Source organism: Miniopterus schreibersii (genome assembly GCF_964146895.1).
Source record: "Miniopterus schreibersii genome assembly, chromosome: 10".
NCBI lineage: Eukaryota > Metazoa > Chordata > Mammalia > Chiroptera > Miniopteridae > Miniopterus > Miniopterus schreibersii.
This window is the reverse complement of record NC_138110.1, coordinates 11,271,393-11,292,466: the sequence shown is the minus strand read 5'-3', so window position 1 is coordinate 11,292,466 and position 21,074 is coordinate 11,271,393. Positions and strand designations below refer to the sequence as shown.

The 21,074-nt window shown below is 43.5% G+C and overlaps 1 protein-coding gene across 1 annotated transcript; it reads left to right on the top strand.

Moving 5' to 3' along the window:
• Nucleotides 1–251: 251 nt before the first annotated feature.
• Nucleotides 252–19,419, top strand: SERPINB12 (serpin family B member 12). The gene is made up of 9 exons (XM_081149423.1): nt 252–274; nt 3,085–3,140; nt 6,613–6,798; nt 9,095–9,229; nt 9,906–10,046; nt 11,563–11,680; nt 14,912–15,054; nt 16,033–16,200; nt 17,168–19,419. The coding sequence occupies exons 3-9, from the start codon at nt 6,631–6,633 to the stop codon at nt 17,570–17,572; spliced, it is 1,278 nt and encodes a 425-aa protein (XP_081005549.1). The 5' UTR covers nt 252–274; nt 3,085–3,140; nt 6,613–6,630; the 3' UTR covers nt 17,573–19,419.
• The last annotated feature ends 1,655 nt before the right edge of the window (nt 19,420–21,074 follow it).

The following is a 21,074-nucleotide window of genomic DNA, read 5'->3' as shown; positions in this document are numbered from 1 at the left end:
AAAACTTCATTTACAAAAACAAGCATTGGTCTAGATTTGGCCCACAGACTATAGTTTACAAACCCCGATTTGAAGGATGAAACCCTGATTACAATTATAGAAGAAATAGATATATGATATGAAAAAAGTTTATGCAGTACTAATTCTATGCAATTACAATAATACTACTAACATTTGTATACCACATTAGAGCATGCAAAGCCATATTACTATTCCTTTTTTTTTTTATAGGTGAGAAAATTGAAGTTCAAGAAGAATTTGCTCCAGGTCTCAGGTTAGTATGATTCACACCAGGATCTGGGTTCTCTAGTTGCAAATGTACTGCTTTTTCTGCAACGTGTTCTTCGCCACCTCCTGGCTATGCCTGCCTTTAGCCCTGTGTCTCGGTCACATTGGGGTAGGCAGTTGGCCTCATTTCCAATCCTGGAGGCTTCGGTTTTGGATCTGAAAGAACTGAGGGCTTTTTTGGAAAGGGTAATTGCTATCTTAAGGGTGGCTGCAAATTTTAAAACAAGTTGATTGCCGTTTCAGTCTTCATTATTGTTGCTTTTTGTTATTTTAATGGAATTTTTTCTTTTGGGGGGTTTTAAACGTTGTTACCCAGGCTTCTGAGTTTGAGGATAGAATGGTGAATGTCAGATCAACTGTCTACTTTAGATAAAAGATACATTTTTCATTAGATCAAAAGTCTCTCTGCTGATATTTTCCCCACAAACACATTTGTTTCTTTACTATTACAAGGTAAAACCAGATGAAAAAGAGCCTCTTTACAATATCTCAGAAATATTGCTTTTACCACACAGCACAATTTTAATCACACTGTTTTGCATCACCGGCTAGCAAAGGCTTTGTATCCCATTCTGGCATCCCTGAATCTTGAATTCCAGCCAGGAAAAGACTAGTTGCTAATGGGTTAAATGGTTGGCTCATAACTCACGGTGAGTCGTGACACACCTAGGAGGGGTCATCTAACTCTGCACTTGATGAAACCCTATTTTCACAGCCTGTTGACACAGAAAAACCTTGTAGCGTGCCTGCCAGGCTAGTGGCCTCCAGAATTCCTTCCGACCCAGTGGTCTCTCTGAGGCTTTAAGTCCCTGAGTTAGAGGGACCGCTTCCCTCAGCCTCTCAGCTGAGGTTGCGGGGTTATGCACGCACAGTCCCCCGCGGGCCTCGACACGCGGCCGTGTCCCTGGATTCTCACGCCCTCTGCAGTGGTTTATCAAGTTACTGTCATGTCCAGCTACACTTGGATTTCGTCACTGCTGATTGAACAAGCACACCACCCCAGAGATTTAGGCCTGTGAGACACAGTCAAGCGTTGTCATATCCTTGTTGAGTTATTTGAGAAGATAAACAGATGCGCTCCTAGATTAAAGATATCCAGACAAGCTCTGGATCTGCTCAGGAGCCCAGGTGCCCCAGGCAACGTGAATGTCACCAGCCAACAACAAGCAAACGGGACAGCCAGAAATCCAGGGAGCCAGGCGAATTCACCCTGCTCGGAGTGTGCATCGCACCCTCTCCAAAAGGTGGGGCTGGGCGGCCACCGCGTGACTTAGTTACTGATAAGTGGCACAAAGTGTTGATTGATTCACATGTTAAAATTTTCCAACTCCTTGTAAGAACCGTAAGCAATGGCCAGACTCAGCTGAAAAAAGGGTGGCTTTTAGAATTTTGTGGAAATGTTTAGACAAAAAAAAACCACAAGCATTTTCAAATGAAAAAGCGAGGTGAGGAAAATTAACAGCACATTTGTTTTCTGCTCACTATTGAGAATTGAAAGACCGCCTTGATACCCGGCAACTGATTTCCACGGGTTGATATCTTCCCTTAGAAAAATGGTTTTTACTTGTTTCATGTCTACACTAACTGCATAACTAGCTTATATTCTCCGTATAAGTAAACATATATAGACTGTATACAAGGTGCTTATATTCTCCATAAAGGCAACATCCCCACTTTAAAATTTTTTCTTTTGAATTTCCCTGTGTCTAACATAATCATATTTGCAGGGTTGGAGCTGAGCTAATGTTGTCTGACAGGTTAGAAACGGAGATAAAGGGGCCAGGAAGGGAAGCAGGCCAGAGAGGGGTCATCATTTGTCCCCAGGTCATGTCCATTCCCAATGTGTTCACTCCTCCTCGTGCCCTTCCAGGTACAACTCTGTGCCCCATTCACCCACCCCCATATTTTTGGTCATAAACAAATAGGGATTATAGAATATTAGAACTAAAAGGAACAGCAGAAGTTCTTTGATGTTTTAAAAGGTATTTTTTTCGGTGGTGGAATATATTTGTCCCATGAAATCCTTATTAGAAACCGGATAAGAGAGGGAGGGAGGAAGGACAAACAGAAAATGTAGAAAGTGGGGCGTCTGGGGCTCTAAAAACCCTTTGAGGAGATAAACAGGATAATAGATGAGCAGGTCACAGCACAGAAAGCAAACTCGGGCAGACTTTCTGGAACTATCGGTCCAAGTTTATTGGTTTTCTAGTTTTTAGCAAATTAGTTCTCTTCAAGAAATTCCCTCCCTCCCTCTCTCTGTGTCTCTTGATAATTTCTATCTTCTGGCTGGTATTCGGCTACTCCAGTCAATAAATTAAATAGTAATCTCTACCCTCACACCAAGGCTGCTGCAGGAACAAAGCCCCACAGCTTTGAAAAGAGCTTAGGGCTCATTTTATAAGTCCTATGCAATAAGTTAAAAAAAGTTTAGAATAATATAGAAATTCAAGTATAAGCGAATGTCCAAGACAATGGGCATATGGAGTAGAAGGGTTCCCTGCTTCTCTATCTAGATGGGGATTTGATTTGAAAGGTAGGGCTCAATGTTATTATGTGGACTCCACAGAGAGACTCAATTGGAAAAAGCAAAGAAAATATAAATATGGTACATTAAATATTTAATTTAGTTGATAGTATAGAGTGTATTTCTTTAAAAATTTAGATGCCACACATTCTTTTTCTGTTCTTTTTTCCTCCTTAATCAATCAACAATAATTTGACCCTGGCTTCCAAAATGGCAGTTGGAAAGGTGCCACTGTGGGAGGGGCAAAGTTGATATATTTCCATTCTTGACAGGGTGCGGATCGAAACCTACCTGGCCAGCTGTTAGCAGCAACTCTGAAGGCAAGAAGGTAAATGCGAGCATTGCCTAATATCATTTTTAACAATAAACACTGCATTGGAAAATTATTTTAAAGAATAGAAACCCAGAGTAGATTTGAGGAAAACTAAAAGATATGCTGTTTTTAGTTAGTCAAATGTCTTTTGAAAAAGAGCATTTTTGTTTTACAGTGTTTTGAGTGGTTGGTAAATGTGGCAGTGCCTGTTAGGAAATAGTAGGGATAACCTGTCATCTCCCTCAGCCCCCCAGCACTGGTCCCATGTTGGATGTGGCTGATTGATTTCTTAAAAATGTGGATGTTTGAATAATTTTTAAAAATCTTGACAGATTGTATACTATGTTTTTACTAATTTCTGCATTTTAGATAATATGAGCTTACATTTCTCTTTGGCAGCATAAGATGGAAATGCTTTGATTGAATCTTTCACAAGTATTTCTTTGATTTTAGATATTGCTTATCATTTAGTTATAACCAGGTTTGAAAACTGAGTCCAGCAGAATCACATCTGCCTGTGTAAAGTTGAAATTTTATGCTTAGCCAATTAATAGCTTTGTAAAAATGATGGAAATTATGAGACATGAAATATTTTTCAGATATAAATTTTTTTCCATACTATCTAGAAAAAAACAGTACACTTAGAATAGTTTGGATTGTTCAAAAATCTACCTAGTCTAACTTTTTACATTATCACAATAAAGGAAGCCATATTTTAGTAACTAAACTATTTCTAACAGAGTAGAAAATTAATCCAAAGTTGATTCTGCTATGTAACACCTCTATTGATCATGGCTGCCTGCAGAATGTATAGAGTTCATGCAAAGTATGAATTATCATCTACTATTTCAAATATTAGAATTATTTACAATGGAAAAAAAAGGCAGATGATAGCAAATAAATCCATAAATACGTATTAAGTGCCACTTTTTATATTTTTTACTAATGGGCTACAAAGATGAATAAAAAACATGGAACCTCCCCCTCAAAAAAATTATGTTTTGGAAGGAAAGATACAAATATCAGAAACAATCACCTTATAGGCAATGATAAGGGAAACAGAAATATGAACATTTGTCTTTCATATACAGATGAATGAATATATGTATATATAAATATATATGCTATGATTGTAAGATGAGAAAGCACATAGGAAAATACTTGTCGATATGGTGAGAGCAGAATTCACATTTGTTGTCAGATGGCAACCTCATTACTGATATTCTGCTGTCTGTTCAATAAATTTGCTTTTGAGAATCAAAATCCTTCTTTTGCTTTACTAGAGATTAAATAATAAATCACTTGGGGAGTATGACAGGCAAAAATATAGTATTTTGATAGATATCCAAGTGAGATTTCTCTTCTTTTTTCCTGAATGAATTGTTCCTTACCGTCTCCGTGTGTAGCACGGGGGGAGGTGGCTTTGGGGACTGAGTGCGAGGTTAGGTAGGGGCGCCCTGCCTGCTCCGGAGGGCAGCGGGCCGCTTGGAAAGCAGAGTGAACCGGCAGATTGGCACACCAGTTCCACCGCTTCATGGCTGGATGTAAAATGAAGATAATTTCTGACTTATAGGATCGCTCGAGAATTAGAGACAATATTTGCGAAATGCCAGGCACACTGTAGGCTCACATGAAATGGTAACTATTATTACAAAGTCATTTATAATTGGGTTTTAATGATTCCTTGAGTTGAATATATTTTTGAGGGACCTTACTATTTTAAATGGTTCTTTCAAGTCTGGTTGAAAATAATGATTACTGGAGTCCTTGTGTACAAGTTTTTCAAGTTGTAGCTTATTAAGAGACAGCCTCCATCAGCAAACAGCCTTTAAACTTAGCAAAACTGTGACTTCTTTGTTTGGAGGACGTTTTCCAGTGTAGATGTAAAGACACGTGTGGCACATTTTTTTAAAAAGTTACCTAATGTTATGTTTTTGAATTAGGTTTGATAGGCTAAAAAAAAAAATCTATTAAAGTGGGAAGATGTTAAAACCAATGTATACCATTCAATTTAAAGCAATAACTTTTTTTTTTGAGAGAGAGAGGAAGAGACAGAGAGACACACATATTTGTTGTTCCACTTATTTATGCATTCATTGTTGCTTCTTGCATGTGCCCTGATTGGGGACTGAAAATACAAACCTTGTCTTATCAGGACTACACTCAAACCAACTGAGCTGCCTGCCCAGGGCCAAAGCAATAACAATTTCTTAATTCTTGCTGTGTGACATATGCCTGATGATAAAAAACACAAATAAGGGGGTTTACATTTCCATCTTGGAAATATATAATATCCATAGGCAAAAAGACAAAAGACATTTTATTTGAGAGGGATAGGTCCAAAGTGAAATCTACATAAGATTGTCTTGCTGTTTCTGGAATAGATTATAGGGCTGGGGGCTGGGGCAAGGGCTGTCCTAAGTGAGGACATTCCCTTTCTTTGGTTCCACATTGTCAAGAGAAGGTGTTAAACTTAATGGCTTCTAAACCCTCAGCATCTTTCAAGATCTATGATCTCTTGGACAATATCAAGGACTGACTAAAGTGCTTCAAGCCCTATTGGTTTCATACAAAATGAATTTGGAGGTGAGAATGTCAACAAAGGACATGACCCATGACAGCTTGCTGGGCATATATTCTGCCATAGAACATTCAGGGACAGTATAGACAAATGTCTTAAGTAGAACCAGGAGAGGAAGGGGGTGGTTTGAGACTTTCTGGATCGATAACTTGACCATGGGGACATGGTAGCCTTTGACTTTGTTTTACCTGAATAAAGGAAGTTCCACCATGAAGGGGGTAGAATTTTGCACCCCCCCCCCCAAAAAAAAGATGTTTCATTCCTAATCCCCAGTAACAGTGCATGTGATTTTATTTGGAAATAGGGTCTTTGCAGATGTGATCAAGTGAAGATGGGGTCAAGCTACTGGATTAAGGTGAACCTTAATCCAATGACTAGTGTCCTTATAGGAAAAGGGATGTTTGGACACACACAGAAGACACAGGGAAGGACACATATGAAGATGGGGGCAGAGACGATGCCCCTATGAATCAAGGCATGCCAGGGATTGCTGGCAGCTGCCAAAAGTTGGGAGAGAGGCATGAAACAGATGTGCCCTGAGAGCCTTCAGAATGAACCAGTTCTGCCAACACCTTGATTTTGGACATCTGGCCTCCAAATGACAGAGAATAAATTTTCGTTGTTTAAACCACCTGGTTCCTGGTAATTTGTTATGGCAGCCATAGCAAACTAATTCACATCACTGAATAGAAATAGATCTCTACCTGTATTATTATCAATATCAACATCAATATCTATAGGCCAGGGTGACCATGACCTGGTCCAGTTTTGAATAATACAGAATAACTGTATATGGCTATATCCTGAGTATTTAAAATGAGAACTGTCTATTTATCTCTTTTCCTCTGATTGTCATTTTCTCTCTCTCTTGTTATCTGTTTTTGTTTGTTTGTCTGTTTGTTTTAGACTGTCATCAGTGTCACGATGGATTCTCTCATTGCAGCAAACTCCAAATTTTGCTTTGATCTTTTTCAAGAGATAAGCAAAAATGATGGTGCTAAAAACATCTTCTTCTGTCCTCTGAGCCTCTCAGCTGCCCTTGGCATGGTCCGCCTGGGGGCCAGAAGTGACAGTGCACATCAGATCGACCAGGTGCGGATGCGTGACTCTGGGCCCACTCGCAAAGCCAGACCCTAAGCAGACCCTGACCCTGCTTTTGCAAGCCAAGCTGCTCACTCCCTCTGGGCTTGCCTTGGGGGCTTCATTTATAGCCCCACCATGCTTTCTCTTTAATCCCGGAGAACTCTCACCAGTCTGACAGCTTTTCTCACTCATCTCTGTATCTGTCTGTCCGTATGTCTGTTGCTCTTTCTCTCTATAATTATTGATATCAGTATTGTCAGTAATTTTTAATGTGTATGTGTTTTCTCTCTCACTCATTCCATTAGGTAAATATTTAGAAGGCACCAGTTTTGTATCTAGTGCTTAAAGACCCCGGAGTCCTTCTTGACATTCTCTCTCACTTCGCTTCAAATTTGTCAGAAAAGCTTTTTGGCTTTCTTTCTAAATCTATCCAAGAACCTAGGCACTCCCACCACCTCCATGAGGTCCTTTCTAACCTGGATAAAAACTTCCTCATGGGCTTCCTGCTTCCACTGACAGTGTTCTCCAGCCAGCTTCCAAAAAGACCTTTTTCTTTTTTTTTTAATGTGTTTTTATTGATTTCAGAGAGAGGAAGGGAGAGGGAAAGAGAGGTAGCAACATTAATGATGAGAGAGTCATTGATCGGCTGCCTCCTGCACCCCGCTACTGGGGATGGAGCCACAACCCTGGGCATGTGCCCTGACCAGGAATCAAAGTGTGACCACTGGTTCATAGGCCAACACTCAACCACTGAGCCACACTGGCCTGGCCAGAAAGATCTTTTGAACACCTAAGTCAGATCCTGCTTCTCATCTGCTTAAAACCCCACGTTTCCATTTCACTAATGATAGAAACCAGAGTCCTTACAATGGCCCACGATGGTCTGGGGGTCTGAATTCCAGGTAACCTGGTGACACCATTTCTCCCCATTCCTGTCCTCGCTCACTCCAGTCACAATGGCCTCCCGACTTCCTTGGGAAGCCTGCCCCTGCCGCCTTCGGGCCTGCTGCATCCCCTTTGCCTGATGGCTCTCCCCTCAGGTAACTGATCTATAACTTACTCTCTCCTTCAGGACTTTGAGCAGAGTTTACCTACCTTAACCTCTTAATCTAACGCATCCTGGCCCCAGTCCTGAAAGATCCCCTCTTATCCTAGCTCTGCCAGCTCTGCATGGCATTTTTCACCTTCTAACATACTGTGTACAGTAACTACTTAGGGTATATGTAAGATTTTATATGCTGCTGCTATTTTTTTTAAAGCTGGCTTTTTGTATGCCTTCCCCACTAGAATATAATCTCCTAGAGGGCAGGCATCCTTGTGTTCTAGAACAGTGCTTGGCTTCTAGTAGCCAACGTGTAGAATGAATGACTGAATGAACGAAAGCAACCAGAAGAACTCCCCAAATAAAGCACAGGCTCCTGAGGTTGGTCTTCTACTTCCCCGGCTCTAGCACACAGCACAGGGGCTGTCCGAGCCCGGCTGCTGTCCCCAGTTCAGAGGAGTGAATTCTTGGGTTAAGGCAGAATGCGTTCAGGGTCATTCTACTTTATTCATTTACTTTCATTTGGTACATTACTCCTTTATCAAAACTTAGCTTTAGAGTGTGGCTGGTGTCCTCCAGGTCAGGTTTCAGGCATTTTTTTCTCCAGGCACTTGGGTGTCACCTGCCAGCAAACCTACCCCAAGCAGTGCAGGAGGCACCACTGGCCTCCTACCTGCCACGCCCTGGACAATGTGTCTTCTCCTGTCCTCGCTCACTTGATCGCTTTGAAGCTCTAGATCAGCACCGTCTAACATATGCAGAATTTGAGCCACGTATGTAACTTAAAAAATCTGTAGTAGTCATACTAAGAAAGTAAAAAGAAATAGGTGAGCCTAATTTTGGTAACACATTTTATTTAACTCAGTACACCCAAAATATTATCATACAACATGCAATCAATTAACAATTTAAATGAGACATTTTACCTTCTTTTTTTCATATCAAGTCTTCAGAATCCGGCGTGTATTTTCAAAGTTAACTCAGACTGGTCAATAGCCACACTGTGGCTCGGAGAAACCTGATTCTCTTCGTTGGGTCACATTCACTGTTACATGTCCCAAGGGGGTGTGGGTAGCATTCAGTGGACTTCCCCTCCCTCCCACCTCACCACCCAAGTCAAAAGAAATACCCACTTCCCTTTAAACTGTTGATTGTTTCGTTGCACTATGTAGTCGTTGCCATTGTCACATGATAAAAACGTTTCTGAAGCTCTCCTGACCCCGAGCTACTCCCATCGGCTGAGACCCTGCACTGTCATCGCAGGTACTCCACTTCGACGAGTTATCCCAGGAGAAAAGCACAGCGCCCGACCCCTGTCTGAAGTACAGAGAACGCCGGGTGCTGACCGACAGCTCCCCGGAAGGGCAGAAAGGAGGGGCCAAGTCTCCGAGTCCGCAGGTGAGCCACCTGTAGTCTGCCCCTCGCCCTGACTGCTCATGCTGGCCGTCCCGTCGGTGCTGACGGTTGCTGGTCCCCACACACTAGGTCCTGGCTGTCACCCACAGCTCCAACAGCAATAACCCCATGTGACCTGTGCACAGTCCCTTTCTGTTTATGTTCTTGGCTGTAAGCTGCTCTCCTAAAGATCTAGCATCTTCTGTTCATGATAAAAAAAAAACACTTAGCTCAAAGCTCTTGACTTACCTCCTTTTACAGGCCCGGGTCCCAGGATGGAGCCTGATTAAGGGGAGGGTCAGCTGTGGGGGTGTCACTCTCTCGCTTCCACTTCTGCCTGTTTTATTTCCTGCTGAAAGCTGCACTGGCACACACAACTTATACTGGTTGTCTCTTACCAGGAGCAGGAAGGATATTCTCCAGGTTATAAATCCCTCGACCGGAAACAGTTTAAGAGGAAAGCGGAGAGGGGTTGTCTCTTTGTTGTAGCTTCTGAGCGCCGACCTGAAATGTTGGGCCTCGCAGAGCCCCGGCCTGTTCCTTCCGCGGCCCAGCCCTGCGGGCCTCTCCGCTCCTCCTCCCTCTCGGCTTCTCGTCTCGCTCCCCCGCCTGGTGACAAAGCCGAATGACAACTTGCTTGGAACGGATTAAAATCACATTTTGTTTCTTCCTTTCTCAGGCGGAGTCTTCAAAGGAGCAGAATGAACTTCTCAGCTGCTACTTTGGGCAGCTTCTCTCCAAACTAGATAGGATCAAAGCCGATTACACCCTGAGTATTGCGAACAGGCTTTACGGAGAGCAGGAATTTCCAATCCGTCCGGTGAGTTGGGCAAGAATAGTGTTTACAGCTCTCTGTTGGAAACTATCGAAAACTCACCCGCCAGCCGGCGCGCAGGCCTCTTTGACAGGCTGCGCACTGTGGACTGGTGGGGTGTCCGGGACCCATCCCCTCTCCCGCACCTTCTGTGCCCTCCTGCCACTGTGCAGCGGGAGCGGTTGTGAGTGGGCCAGAGTGGGGGGAAGAGGGTCCCCTGACTCACAGCCTTCGGAGCCTGTGTGGGCTTGGTAATGCTGTTCTCTCCTGTGACCTCTTCCCAATCAAGGTGCCTGGTAGAGGCACTTGGTAGCTGCTCTTCCTGTTGACCCCTCCCAACCCCTGCCTTCCAAGGCACTTCTCTAAAATCACCTTTGGTGCCACCATCCAGCCACGCCCCAGAGAAACTGTGCTCACTTAAGGAGCAGAGTAGTGCAGCAGATGGAGACTGTATTTGGAGCCAAAAGGCACGTGTCTTGTCTCTGGGGCTACACTGCTTTGTCCCTAGAGCAAGCTTCATCTGAATCTGGGCTCAAGTGTCCTCTGTCACCGCTAGAAGGAGCCATGTACATGGCATTAAACATGAAGGGTGTGACCAGTGGAAAATGTGCCTCACAGCTGGTTAGGGCTGGCCTAGAAGGGAGGGGCCATCTACTTGGACCAAAATAAGTAGCTTTCTCACAATGGAAACGAGATTTTCATATGCTGTTTTTTTAAAAAAAACTGGCTTTATTGAGATATACATTCACAAATCATACAATCCACCTAATAAAATTGTATGAATCAATGGTTTGGGTATATTACATTACTAATTTTTTAAAAACAATTGTATAATATTTTTACCATAAAAGTTTCCACTTTAATCATTTAAAACATACGATTCAATGGCATTAATTACATTCACAGTGTTGTGTAATCATCACCTTATTTCTAAAACCATTTCATCGCCTCAAACAGAAACTCTGTAACTATTCAGCAGTTTTGATTTTTAAAAATAGAAGCATTTTACAGCTAAGTCGCTCAAGTTACTTGACTTCATATTTCTCTTGCGATGTCTCCCTAAATGGAATGTCCAAATACAAGGCTGTCTGGTAGGAGAGGCTTGTGCCATTATAACTGAGGGCTGCTCCATAAAACAAGCCTTCTATACCCTGTCACTGCAGCAGTTGAAAAGTCTCTGGCTAATTAAGACTTGGGGTAGGTGCATGGAACAGACTAACAAATCTCAGAGGGAAGGGGGCGGGAAGAGATACGTATATGCATATATGCATAGCCCATGACACAGACAATAGTGTGGCAGGCCTGGGGGGTGGGTGCGGGGTAGAAGGGTCAATGGGGGGGAAAAAGAGGGACATCTGTAATACTTCAAACAATAAAGATAAATTTAAAATAAAAGGCTGGGGGTAGATAGAGACTGACAGGCATCCAGTTTGAATGATGAGGCACATGACTGCTTCACTCCTGGCTTTTAGCATAATTATATGATTTTGTCCCACTATTTTTATTTATTTTAATTTAACAGGAGTACTTAGATGGCGTGATTCAATTTTATCACACAACGATCGAAAGTGTTGACTTCCGGAAAGACACTGAAAGGTCTAGACAGAAGATTAACTTCTGGGTTGAGTCTCAATCCCAAGGTAAGCAAGGCCGCACACGGTGTCGCTGGTCGTCCTTCCCATTTGAAAGCAAACAGGTCAGCCTGCTTTTCAGATTGCTTGCCTGTCAGGGACCAGACGCTCACATGTGTGGACTGGGTCCAAAGCTTCTTTTGCGCCTGTGGAACAGTTAAAATGTGTAGGTGCTGCAGTTACTGCCGCTCCTCTGCTCCGCCAATAAGGTGATGTGCCTTTTAGCCAAGCACAATGCCAACAGGGCGTTGACTCTTTCCATTTCTTTTAAAGCGTCAGTAAAATGATTGTAAAGAGAATCTAGTTATTCAGAAGGACATGGAAATAATAAAATCCTCATTCTTATCAACCTTTTGCTGGAAATATAGGTGTTCTTTTGAGTGAAGGGGGATTTACGGACAGTGATGAGTGCTGGAAATTTCAATATGAATGGAATGATTTTTTAATATGAAACTCCCCTTCCAACTTTATCCAGCTCCCAGGAAATGGAAGTCTCTAAATGGACTGCATGAACCCGGAGCTCCCAAAACAGCCCCCCCCCTTCACATTGAAATGCAGTGGGCCTCATGCCTTGCTCGCTGGCAGCCCAGTTCATCAAACACACTTGCCTCGTTACCAGGTCCCCAGCCATGGCTCCTCTGAGCATCGAGGGGTCATCTACTCTCCACTTTATTGTCCACCTTCTAATATTTTCTTCAATGTAACCCACTTCCGTGGCTGTTTCAAAAAACATATACATTGTGCTACTTCGCAATAGGGTCAATCTTTGTGTATTCTGGGGCTTACTGCAGCCAAATTGCTCAGATGACCTTGGTGTTGATGACCTTTTTGGTTCTCAGTAGCCACATTTGTAAAATCATGGAGTAGGCATGAGAAGATGTCTCACCTCCTTAAAATCCCACAATTCATATTTTCTTTAGTAAATGGTACCCACAACTTCGCATTCTAAATAGTTTCTCCACATAGGCTCTGTTTCTCGTTGCAATATTGCTAATGCTGCGAGTGCTCTCATTATAGTTTAGTGTTTCCTTTTGATAGTGTTGATCACTTATTTTTTGAACCACACCAGTGTTTTCTGCACTCAATGTTCATTTGTCCGTAGAATCAGACTCATCTTCCCTCTAAAATGTCCACTGATATTGGAGTTTTTCTGTTGTATCAGAAATACTTGGGACCCCATTTCTTGGACTTACAATATCTAGCACACACAAAAAAACAATTTAGCGTATTTAAAATCTATTCTTTAATTCAGCTGTAGGGAGTTTCACACCTGCAATAGCTATTTTAGTGACTTATATTTACTTATAATTAATATATAAAGTCACATTGCCTTTTTAAGAACCCACCCAAGTATAAAAGTTTTCAGATTTGATTTACATTATGAACCAAGGACAAAAGGAAGTTAGAAAGGCTTAAGACAGGGAGTGTGTCTTTAAAAAGACGTCTCTGATTGTAGACTGAAGAACAGATCGGAGGTGGACAGGAGCGGAGGGGTGAGGTGCCAGGGGCAGAGCGAGAGCATAGGTATAGACCAAAAGGGAGGTGCTGGCGGCTTGGACCAGGTGTTGGCTGTGGCGATGGCGAGAGGCGGGTGGATTCGAGAGATATTAAGATGTAGACCAGAAGGATTTTACCAAATACTTGGGTAGATGATGGGTTGTTTAATGAGAGTCATCAGGAATGACCCATAACACTTTAACACGAAATCCTAATTCTTCGAAATGAAAAGCAGAGTCTATGAGCTCAAATAAAGAAGTCACCTTTCAGACATGCCATTTATGCCTCCTTATAACAGATGTCAACTATTTTAATGTACTTTTTCAAGCAAAGATTTTCCTACATGGGAATATGCCCTAACCCCTCCCTGTCTCCTGTCCTCCTCACATTGGCTTAGGGCTGGGGTACCCCTGCCTGGCCTTTCCTTGGGGGAAACACCCAAACTCCAAAATTATTTCTCCTCACTTCTTCCACATTCCACCAAAAAAACCCAAGTGCTATATCTTCAAGGTTCCACTCAGTTGCCAAGAAGAAAAACTTTATCCTAAGGTATGAGTATCTAATTTCTCCTTAGTTAGTTAACTGTCCCAGAGTATTTTAGTGCAGACGGTGACAATATAACACGTTATGATGAGATTTAAGTGGGGATATTCTTGAGGTGGAAGGGTTTCTCCGCCAAGGCTTAGGCAGGCATTCCAGGAATGGCACTGCTGCTTTGGTGTTTTGAGGCAGGAAAGGATGCGGACTGAAAATGAACTATTGCCCGAGAGCGTGGGGTTCGCAGCCTGCTGCAGGGCTGGGTCGTGGTGGAGCAGCCCCAGAGCTGAGCCAAGAGTGAGGAGGTGCCAGGACTCATCCCAGCCGGCTTTCCTGCCTTGTGGCTGTGTGGCCTCAGCTCTCGTGGGCTGTGGTTTATTCCGCTAGAGAGAAAGGACGACAATATCTCCTTCTCATGGCTGGTGTGGGACGGAATGAGGGAGGGCATGTGAAAGTCCCTAGAAGACAGGTCTTACTCATTGCTGTTTACATTTCTAAGCATTTTTGTTTATACGTAAGCATGTGCACGCTGCTGTGATGAGCGCTTCAGACAGAAAGTTTACACAAGAGCCTTTCTTCTCAGGGGCATGATAGTGTAATCAGGCTGCAGGATCTCTGCTTGGAAGGGTAAGTCAGGGCGTAGATGTCTGATGCCGAGTTCCCACGGCCGTGATGTGGAGAACCAGAGGAAATGCTGCAGTTATAGGGCTCTGAATTGGACTCTCCCCGCACCACACTCCACCTGACCCCCCAGGACTCAGGGTGGTTTCGTTTTCTTGGGTTAGTTCTTGAATGAGACACTCTCTAATCCTGGGCATGTTAAGCTGAATTTTTTTTTAAAAAATCTGTCTACATGAATACTCTTGATACAATTCATATTCAAGATATTCTCTGGGCTCTAACCAGTTTGCTCAGTGGTTAGAGCATCAGCTCCTCATTCTGAAGGGTCCCAGGTTCGATTCCAGCCAAGGGCACGTGCCTCGGTTGCAGGCTCAATCCGCAGCTCCGGTCAAGGCCCATGTGGGAGGCAACCAATCGATGTGTCTCTCTCACATCGATGTTTCCCTCTCTCTCTCTCTCTCTCTCTCTCTCTTTCTCTCCCTTCCACTCTCTCTGAAAAGCAATGGAAAAAAGATCCTCTGGTGAAGATTAAAAAAATAATAATAATTAAAATATATATATATTCTCTGGAACTTTTCTTTTTAGGTAAAATCAAAGAACTCTTCAGCAAGGACACCATTAACAACGGGACGGTGCTCGTGCTGGTGAACGCTGTTTACTTCAAGGCCAAGTGGGAAAATTACTTTGACGTTAAAAACACGGTGGACGCACCTTTCTCTCTAAGTGAGGTACTACATTAGAGCGCGTGGTTTTCTAAATATTCCACCACAGTTTCCAAGAAGAATGGTTTGCGGCATGTATACTCAAATTTAAAATTCAGGCCTCTGGTTACACCTTACATTTATAAGAACACATTTGCTATTAACGAAAATCAGCGTCCGAAGTGTATTGAGCATGTTTTGTGCCAGGCACTGCACCGAGCATTTTCCATTTGTTATTTCATTTCTCTCCTAAAGTCACCTTATGAAAATGGGTGTTATTATCATTTCCACTTAGGAGCAGAGGGGGAAAAATGCAAAGGTTAAGCTATGTAGACAAATCCATGCGCTGGGATTCACATCTGTGTTTGCCCGGAAAACCCATGTTCTAGGCCACCAGGCTATGGGGGGAGGGGGGGAAGGGGAGAGTCAGGCCTCAGCCCAGCACTTGTTAGCTGCGTCACCCTCAAGGGCTTTGCATCCTTACCTGTAAATTGCTGGTCCCCCACATACTGTGAGGTTATCATGAGGTTTGAGGTGTCTGGGGCCTTGCCCTTGCCTCTGATGGAAGCCTACAGAACAGAGGATGTTATTTACTATGTAGATGATTGTCATTTAACCAAGGCTTCCACTGGCCCTGCGGTGGAGTCATTCAGTCCAGCTCAAACAGTGGGTCGGGTGAGGCCATGGGGCTGGGGTGGCTGAGGCATAAAAGATAGAGAGAGCTGCAGGGCTTGTTTCTGCTGGTTAGGCTGTGGGTAGGTGCCTTGGATAGACAATCTACCAATAAATGGTCTTGGGAGTTGAATAACCCATTGCAACCACAGGAAGAGTAAGTATTGACAAAGTAAGGGCCAGTGGGCAGATGACTCTTAGCTTGGGTCACTGGTGTGGCTCAGAACTTCTGGTGAAGATCCCGCTCATGTTCCCAGGGAAGTTGGGGACCATGTGAGTTTGTGAGCTTATCATGGCAGTCCTGTGACTTTCTGCTTTGCTCGCTTTGTACAGAATGAAAAGAAGACTGTGAAGATGATGTATCAGGTGGGTATGTTCAGAATAGGCTTCATAGAGGAGGTGAAGGCACAGATCCTTGAGATGCCGTACACCAAAGGCAAGCTCAGCATGTTTGTCCTGCTGCCACCTGACTCTGCTGATAATCTAAAGTGCCTGCAGGAGGTAAAGCTTCACTTTCCTGTCTCTCCAAAATGTTTCATTATAGATCCGTGAGGAACAGCGCCATCTCCATCTATCTACCTTCTAAGGCAGGGTGGTACCCGAGCTGTCAGAGATAAGCAAAGAGTATGTAAGAATCTGAATTCAATGGGCTATTTACTCCTCATTTCTTTAGAAAAGAACAAATGCCAAACATGTAGGCTAGGGCTTTCCTCTCTAAGCTCATTGCTCTCTGTCATCATATTTTTCCAGACCACCAAATCTGGATGGGGAGTCACTTGAGAAATGCTACAGATAAAATAGCTTTTCCTTTGCCCTGAATATCCTGACTGCTGGCCTCTTACTCAGGCTATTTTGCTATAGCTCAGTTGAAGACTCTTTAGCTGACTCCTGCTTCGAGGTGCCTGTGCTTTGACAGCAGTGGGGATGCTGATACTGGAATAGATTGCTAGTGAGGTGGGAATTAATAGAGGCCGAGGAAGCTCAGCTACACATCCTGTGGTCGTAAAGAGATAGAGATGTAGGGAGGGAGAAAGCGAGAGAAACACAATAACAACCATTATTCAAAATTTATTATGTGCCTGGACTACGTTAAGTACTTTAAATACATTCTTTCGTTTAATCCTTGAAGAGCTTAATGGTATTATCTCTGTTTTATAGAAGAGATTGAACTTCCAATGTCAAGTCTTGGCCATGCTTACCCAACTTAATCAGCTGAGCTTTGCTGGGCTCTGAACACTAGGCTGTCAGACCCCAAAGAACACTGGAACTTAATTTGTCCTACAACTTCGAAAGAGAAAAGAGATTTGCTTGGAGGAGTTTTAAATGAAAGTGGAGTATTTTGAGGTGTAGGAAAAGAACCTAAAGATTGTTACCAACTGTTGAAGTAGACCTGGGCCCTGAGAAAGAATTGGGACATTCTTTGCAGGCTCATAATCTGACCCTCAATATTATTTTCTTCATCTTGCAGCTTGAAAGGAATATCACCTATGAAAAAATAGTGGCCTGGAGCAGTTCAGAAAATATGCCAGAAAAAGAAGTAGCTGTCTCCTTTCCCCGGTTCACCCTGGAAGATAGCTACGATCTCAATTCTATCCTCCAAGACATGGGCATCACGGATGTCTTTGATGAAAAGAAGGCTGATCTTACTGGAATCTCTCCAAATCCCAGTTTGTACCTATCAAAAGTTGTCCATAAAACCTTTGTGGAAGTGGATGAAAATGGCACCCAGGCCGTCGGAGCCAGTGGGGCCTCCGGCAGCGTAATGTCTGCGCCATCCTGGGAGACCTTCAATGTCGATCACCCTTTTCTCTTTTTCATCAGACACAACAAAAACCAAACCATTTTCTTCTATGGCAGGGTCTGCTTTCCTTGAAAGGAGCACAGTGTGTGGTACCTGGGAGCTGGAAGAAAATGTCAATGCAGTCTTACCCTGGCATAACGTGGGCTTTTGAGTTTTGGCTAAAACAGATGGAATTTCATCACAGTGCCACGCTCCCTTCCTCCAGCCATTGGTCTGGGCTTGTCCTGCTCTCTGTCTCATCCTATAGTTGATTTTCATCTAAATCCCTTAGTACTGAAAGACCCTTGCTGCCTCCCTCACCTCTCACCACCCTGAACTTTCAAGCATATAAAAAAATTCTCCCTGTGTGACCTGAAGGTCAATATCATTAAGAATGATATTGACTTTAAGTTACCTACCTTCTTATGAGGGACTCGTGAAAGTTCAAATCATTAGACCATTTCTAGGAGATGGCAAACTCAGAAACCACTTTAACATGGGCAACAAGAGAACATGTTTCAGTGGAATGTATTTTGGAAACCCAGCTCTGTTTCTATGGCAGTTAAAACTGCGGTGCGCCAGTGGGCGAGATATGCCATCTTCTTCCATCTTCTACTGCCCGAAGATGCCTGTAAGGGGCTTCTCACTTGGGAGGGAGCGGGGTGTGGGGGTGGATCTCAGCGAGAGCTCAAAGATGTAAAACTGCACCAACCAGGATTCATTTTGCACAGAGAATTTGTCTTGCAAATTTGACATTCACCCAGGACAGTGACAAGTGAATTGAAAAGAGATTAGTCTTAGTTTTTCTCATCGAGTGTCCTAGGCCATCATCATGAAGCACTGCTCTCTGTCTTTTCTGCACCCCCTTCCCTTACTCAGAGAATGTTCATCTAAATGCCCAACATGGTGAGGTGGGAGAGGGGAGCACAGCCCCCACTGTGGAGAGCTGGGTTCCCCATCCCTCTCTCTTTACTCTGCTCACATGAACTTATTTGTCCTCCCAGAGGCCTCAGGTCTGGGCCTGGGCACAATACATGTGGGAACCCTTGTCAGGAAGGCCACTGGCTTCATATCCAGCCCCAATCTACCAAAAGCCTGATGCCTGAATGTTCAAGACTCCAGGACCCGTGTCCTCTGTTCTCTGATGCGTCCGCCTGAGTTCTTGACCTCTGCCTTAGCTGAATGCTCTGGAATGATCCCGACATGTCTCATTCAAGGAACTGGTCAGTGGTTCTTCTGTGGAGGTGAACCTCTGGTCTTGGTGTGGCCCACTTCCCCGCTCTGCCATATGTCCATCTTCCGCCCAGTCACCACCGTGTTGGTTCAGTGGGGTTGTAGCAGTTTTTGCAGGTGAAAGTAGGTTAACTTCAGCTGCTCTCATGCTGCCTCCCCACCCCCGCAATATTCTTCCACACTGGCGAGTTTTTTGTGCTGTGAGAGACAAGTTCCATGTTCTTCATACAGGTTGCAGATCATTAAAGCTCGTTTATAGTATTGAAATTTTTCTCGGTAATGTGAGGCCGTTGGAGGCAGCTCTTGCAAGTCCTTTACCCATAATGCACATCCCACAGGTCAAATTTATCTCATATAATCAACTACTTAGTGTCTCCTGTGGCTCCTTTTGGGGCTGATGACTTTGAGGGTTTATCAGCGTGGACTGACCTGCATCACTGCTGGGCACTGAGCTGGATGTTCGTGACCTAAACGTAGACTTGGCATCGTCTGGCATTGTTTACATTCTTATTATTTTCCTTGGTGAACAAATCTTCTCATTTGTATTGTGATTTCTCAAAATTATAATTCCAGGGGGAAAATGTATCTATTTACAAAAAAGAGAAAGTGAGATTCTTAAATCTTTCTGTAAATCAGTAAGCACGTTCTTTATGGATCTTAGACTGATTGAAATGTTTCTTCTTAATGAATAAAAGTACTTTTGTCATTAAAATGCATACGGTGTGTTGCCAACGGACTTTTTAGTGATATAAATCTAACTTAAATTTTTTTTCATCCGAAAATATAGAAATACATAATCTTTAAAACTAACAATTCATCTCCATTACATAGGAAAGATATATCTTGCACCACACAAAGTCTCCCAGCTTTACACCATGATTACACAGGGAGGCATACAAAAGAAATGAAAACTCACACCAATTCTAACACCTAAGAGATTGCCAAGGGATCATGAGAATGTGGAAGAAATTTCTGCTGACTGCAAGTTCAGGGGGCTGGGTGGAGAGGTCCAGCTGAGGGCTTGCCTGTGTCATGCCGCCACTGGGCTCCTGCCACGGCTGCCTTCCCGAGGTCAGGAGCACGAGGTCTCTGCCAGCCTGACTTCTGGACACCCGCCTGCACTGCACGTGCCCCTGCCTCCTAGCCTCTGTCCTTCTTATCAGTTTGTTTTCTTTCTGTAGCCATGTGAAGGCCGGATGGAAGTCCCCAAGTAGAGGAGAATGAGGACAGGCATTGGCACTTTCCACTCTTAGCAGTTTAATCATCATGAGTAAAGTATTTTTTGCAGGACCAGGACAGAAAGAACCCTGGGGGCAATATTTGGGTTGCGTATTTCATCCACGCTCTGTTTGGAGTGTCAGTCAGGCCATCCGTGGAGAAATGCATTCTTGCAGTCCAGCAGAACTTAACTAGGCGGAGGCCTATGGGCCTGCGGGACTCATGCTCAAAATGAGGAGCTCTCGACTCTTCTTGCTGGTCTTTTCACACCAGTAGGGCAGGCAGAGGCAGGCAAGCATACAGATCAGTAGGCTGCCATAACTGCTAGCAAACCAACTGGGGAGTGAACTCCTCGGTGTCTAGTTCGAAATTCCCTCCATCCAGCAATGTTGCAGGACAAGTGAGGCAATGCACATTTCAAAACAACTTACTCATTTATGCTGACTAGTCAGCAGGTTCTCTAGTACTTCGTAACTCACAGTTCTCAGGACGTTCTGTTTTATTTCAACCCAAGTTCTCCGGATGATTTCATACATCATCTAATGCATGCATATCTCCCTTTCAGACTCCTCCCCAGTTTTTCCTGGAGCTGGGACGAGCCAGAACACTTATTGCTTCATCCCTGATGCTGTTTACTTCTTTGGCACGCATGATATTGTTTTATTACACTGTTATTAACTTGTGGCGGAGGCCCTGTAGCTGGGGTGACTGTGCAAGGAAGGTGTGCAGTGGCCTCAGTGGAATGATTCCTTTGTTCCTCAGTTGGATGCCAACTTCATCCACATTAGTCACCTTATATTCTTGTTTTCTGCAATCCAGCGCCTTATTCTTTTCTTTTACTCAGTAAAAATAACACAAAACTTAGCCCACAAATGCATACCTTTCGCCAATGTATTCTCTATACTTAATATTTAATTTAAATATTCTCTAATATACCATTTCCCTTACAAATAATGTTATCCATGATATGCATCAAACAATGTCTTAGCTACAGATGGGTGACAAGGATTTAAGAAGCAATCAAATAAATGTACAACAGTGGGGCCGACAGAAACCTGCTGTTGCCACACACCCTTTGCTGACAAACATAGATTCTGAACACATCAATCCATAGCCAAGGTTAAATAAATGGGTAAAAACTATA

Excerpts from the sequence above, each read along its gene's own strand:
- SERPINB12 (XM_081149423.1), top strand. The coding sequence starts at position 6,631 with ATGGATTCTCTCATTGCAGCAAACTCCAAATTTTGCTTTGATCTTTTT. Across the intron at positions 10,047-11,562 it reads AGGAATTTCCAATCCGTCCG|GAGTACTTAGATGGCGTGAT; the intron begins GTGAGTTGGGCA and ends TTAATTTAACAG. Across the intron at positions 11,681-14,911 it reads GGTTGAGTCTCAATCCCAAG|GTAAAATCAAAGAACTCTTC; the intron begins GTAAGCAAGGCC and ends TTTTCTTTTTAG.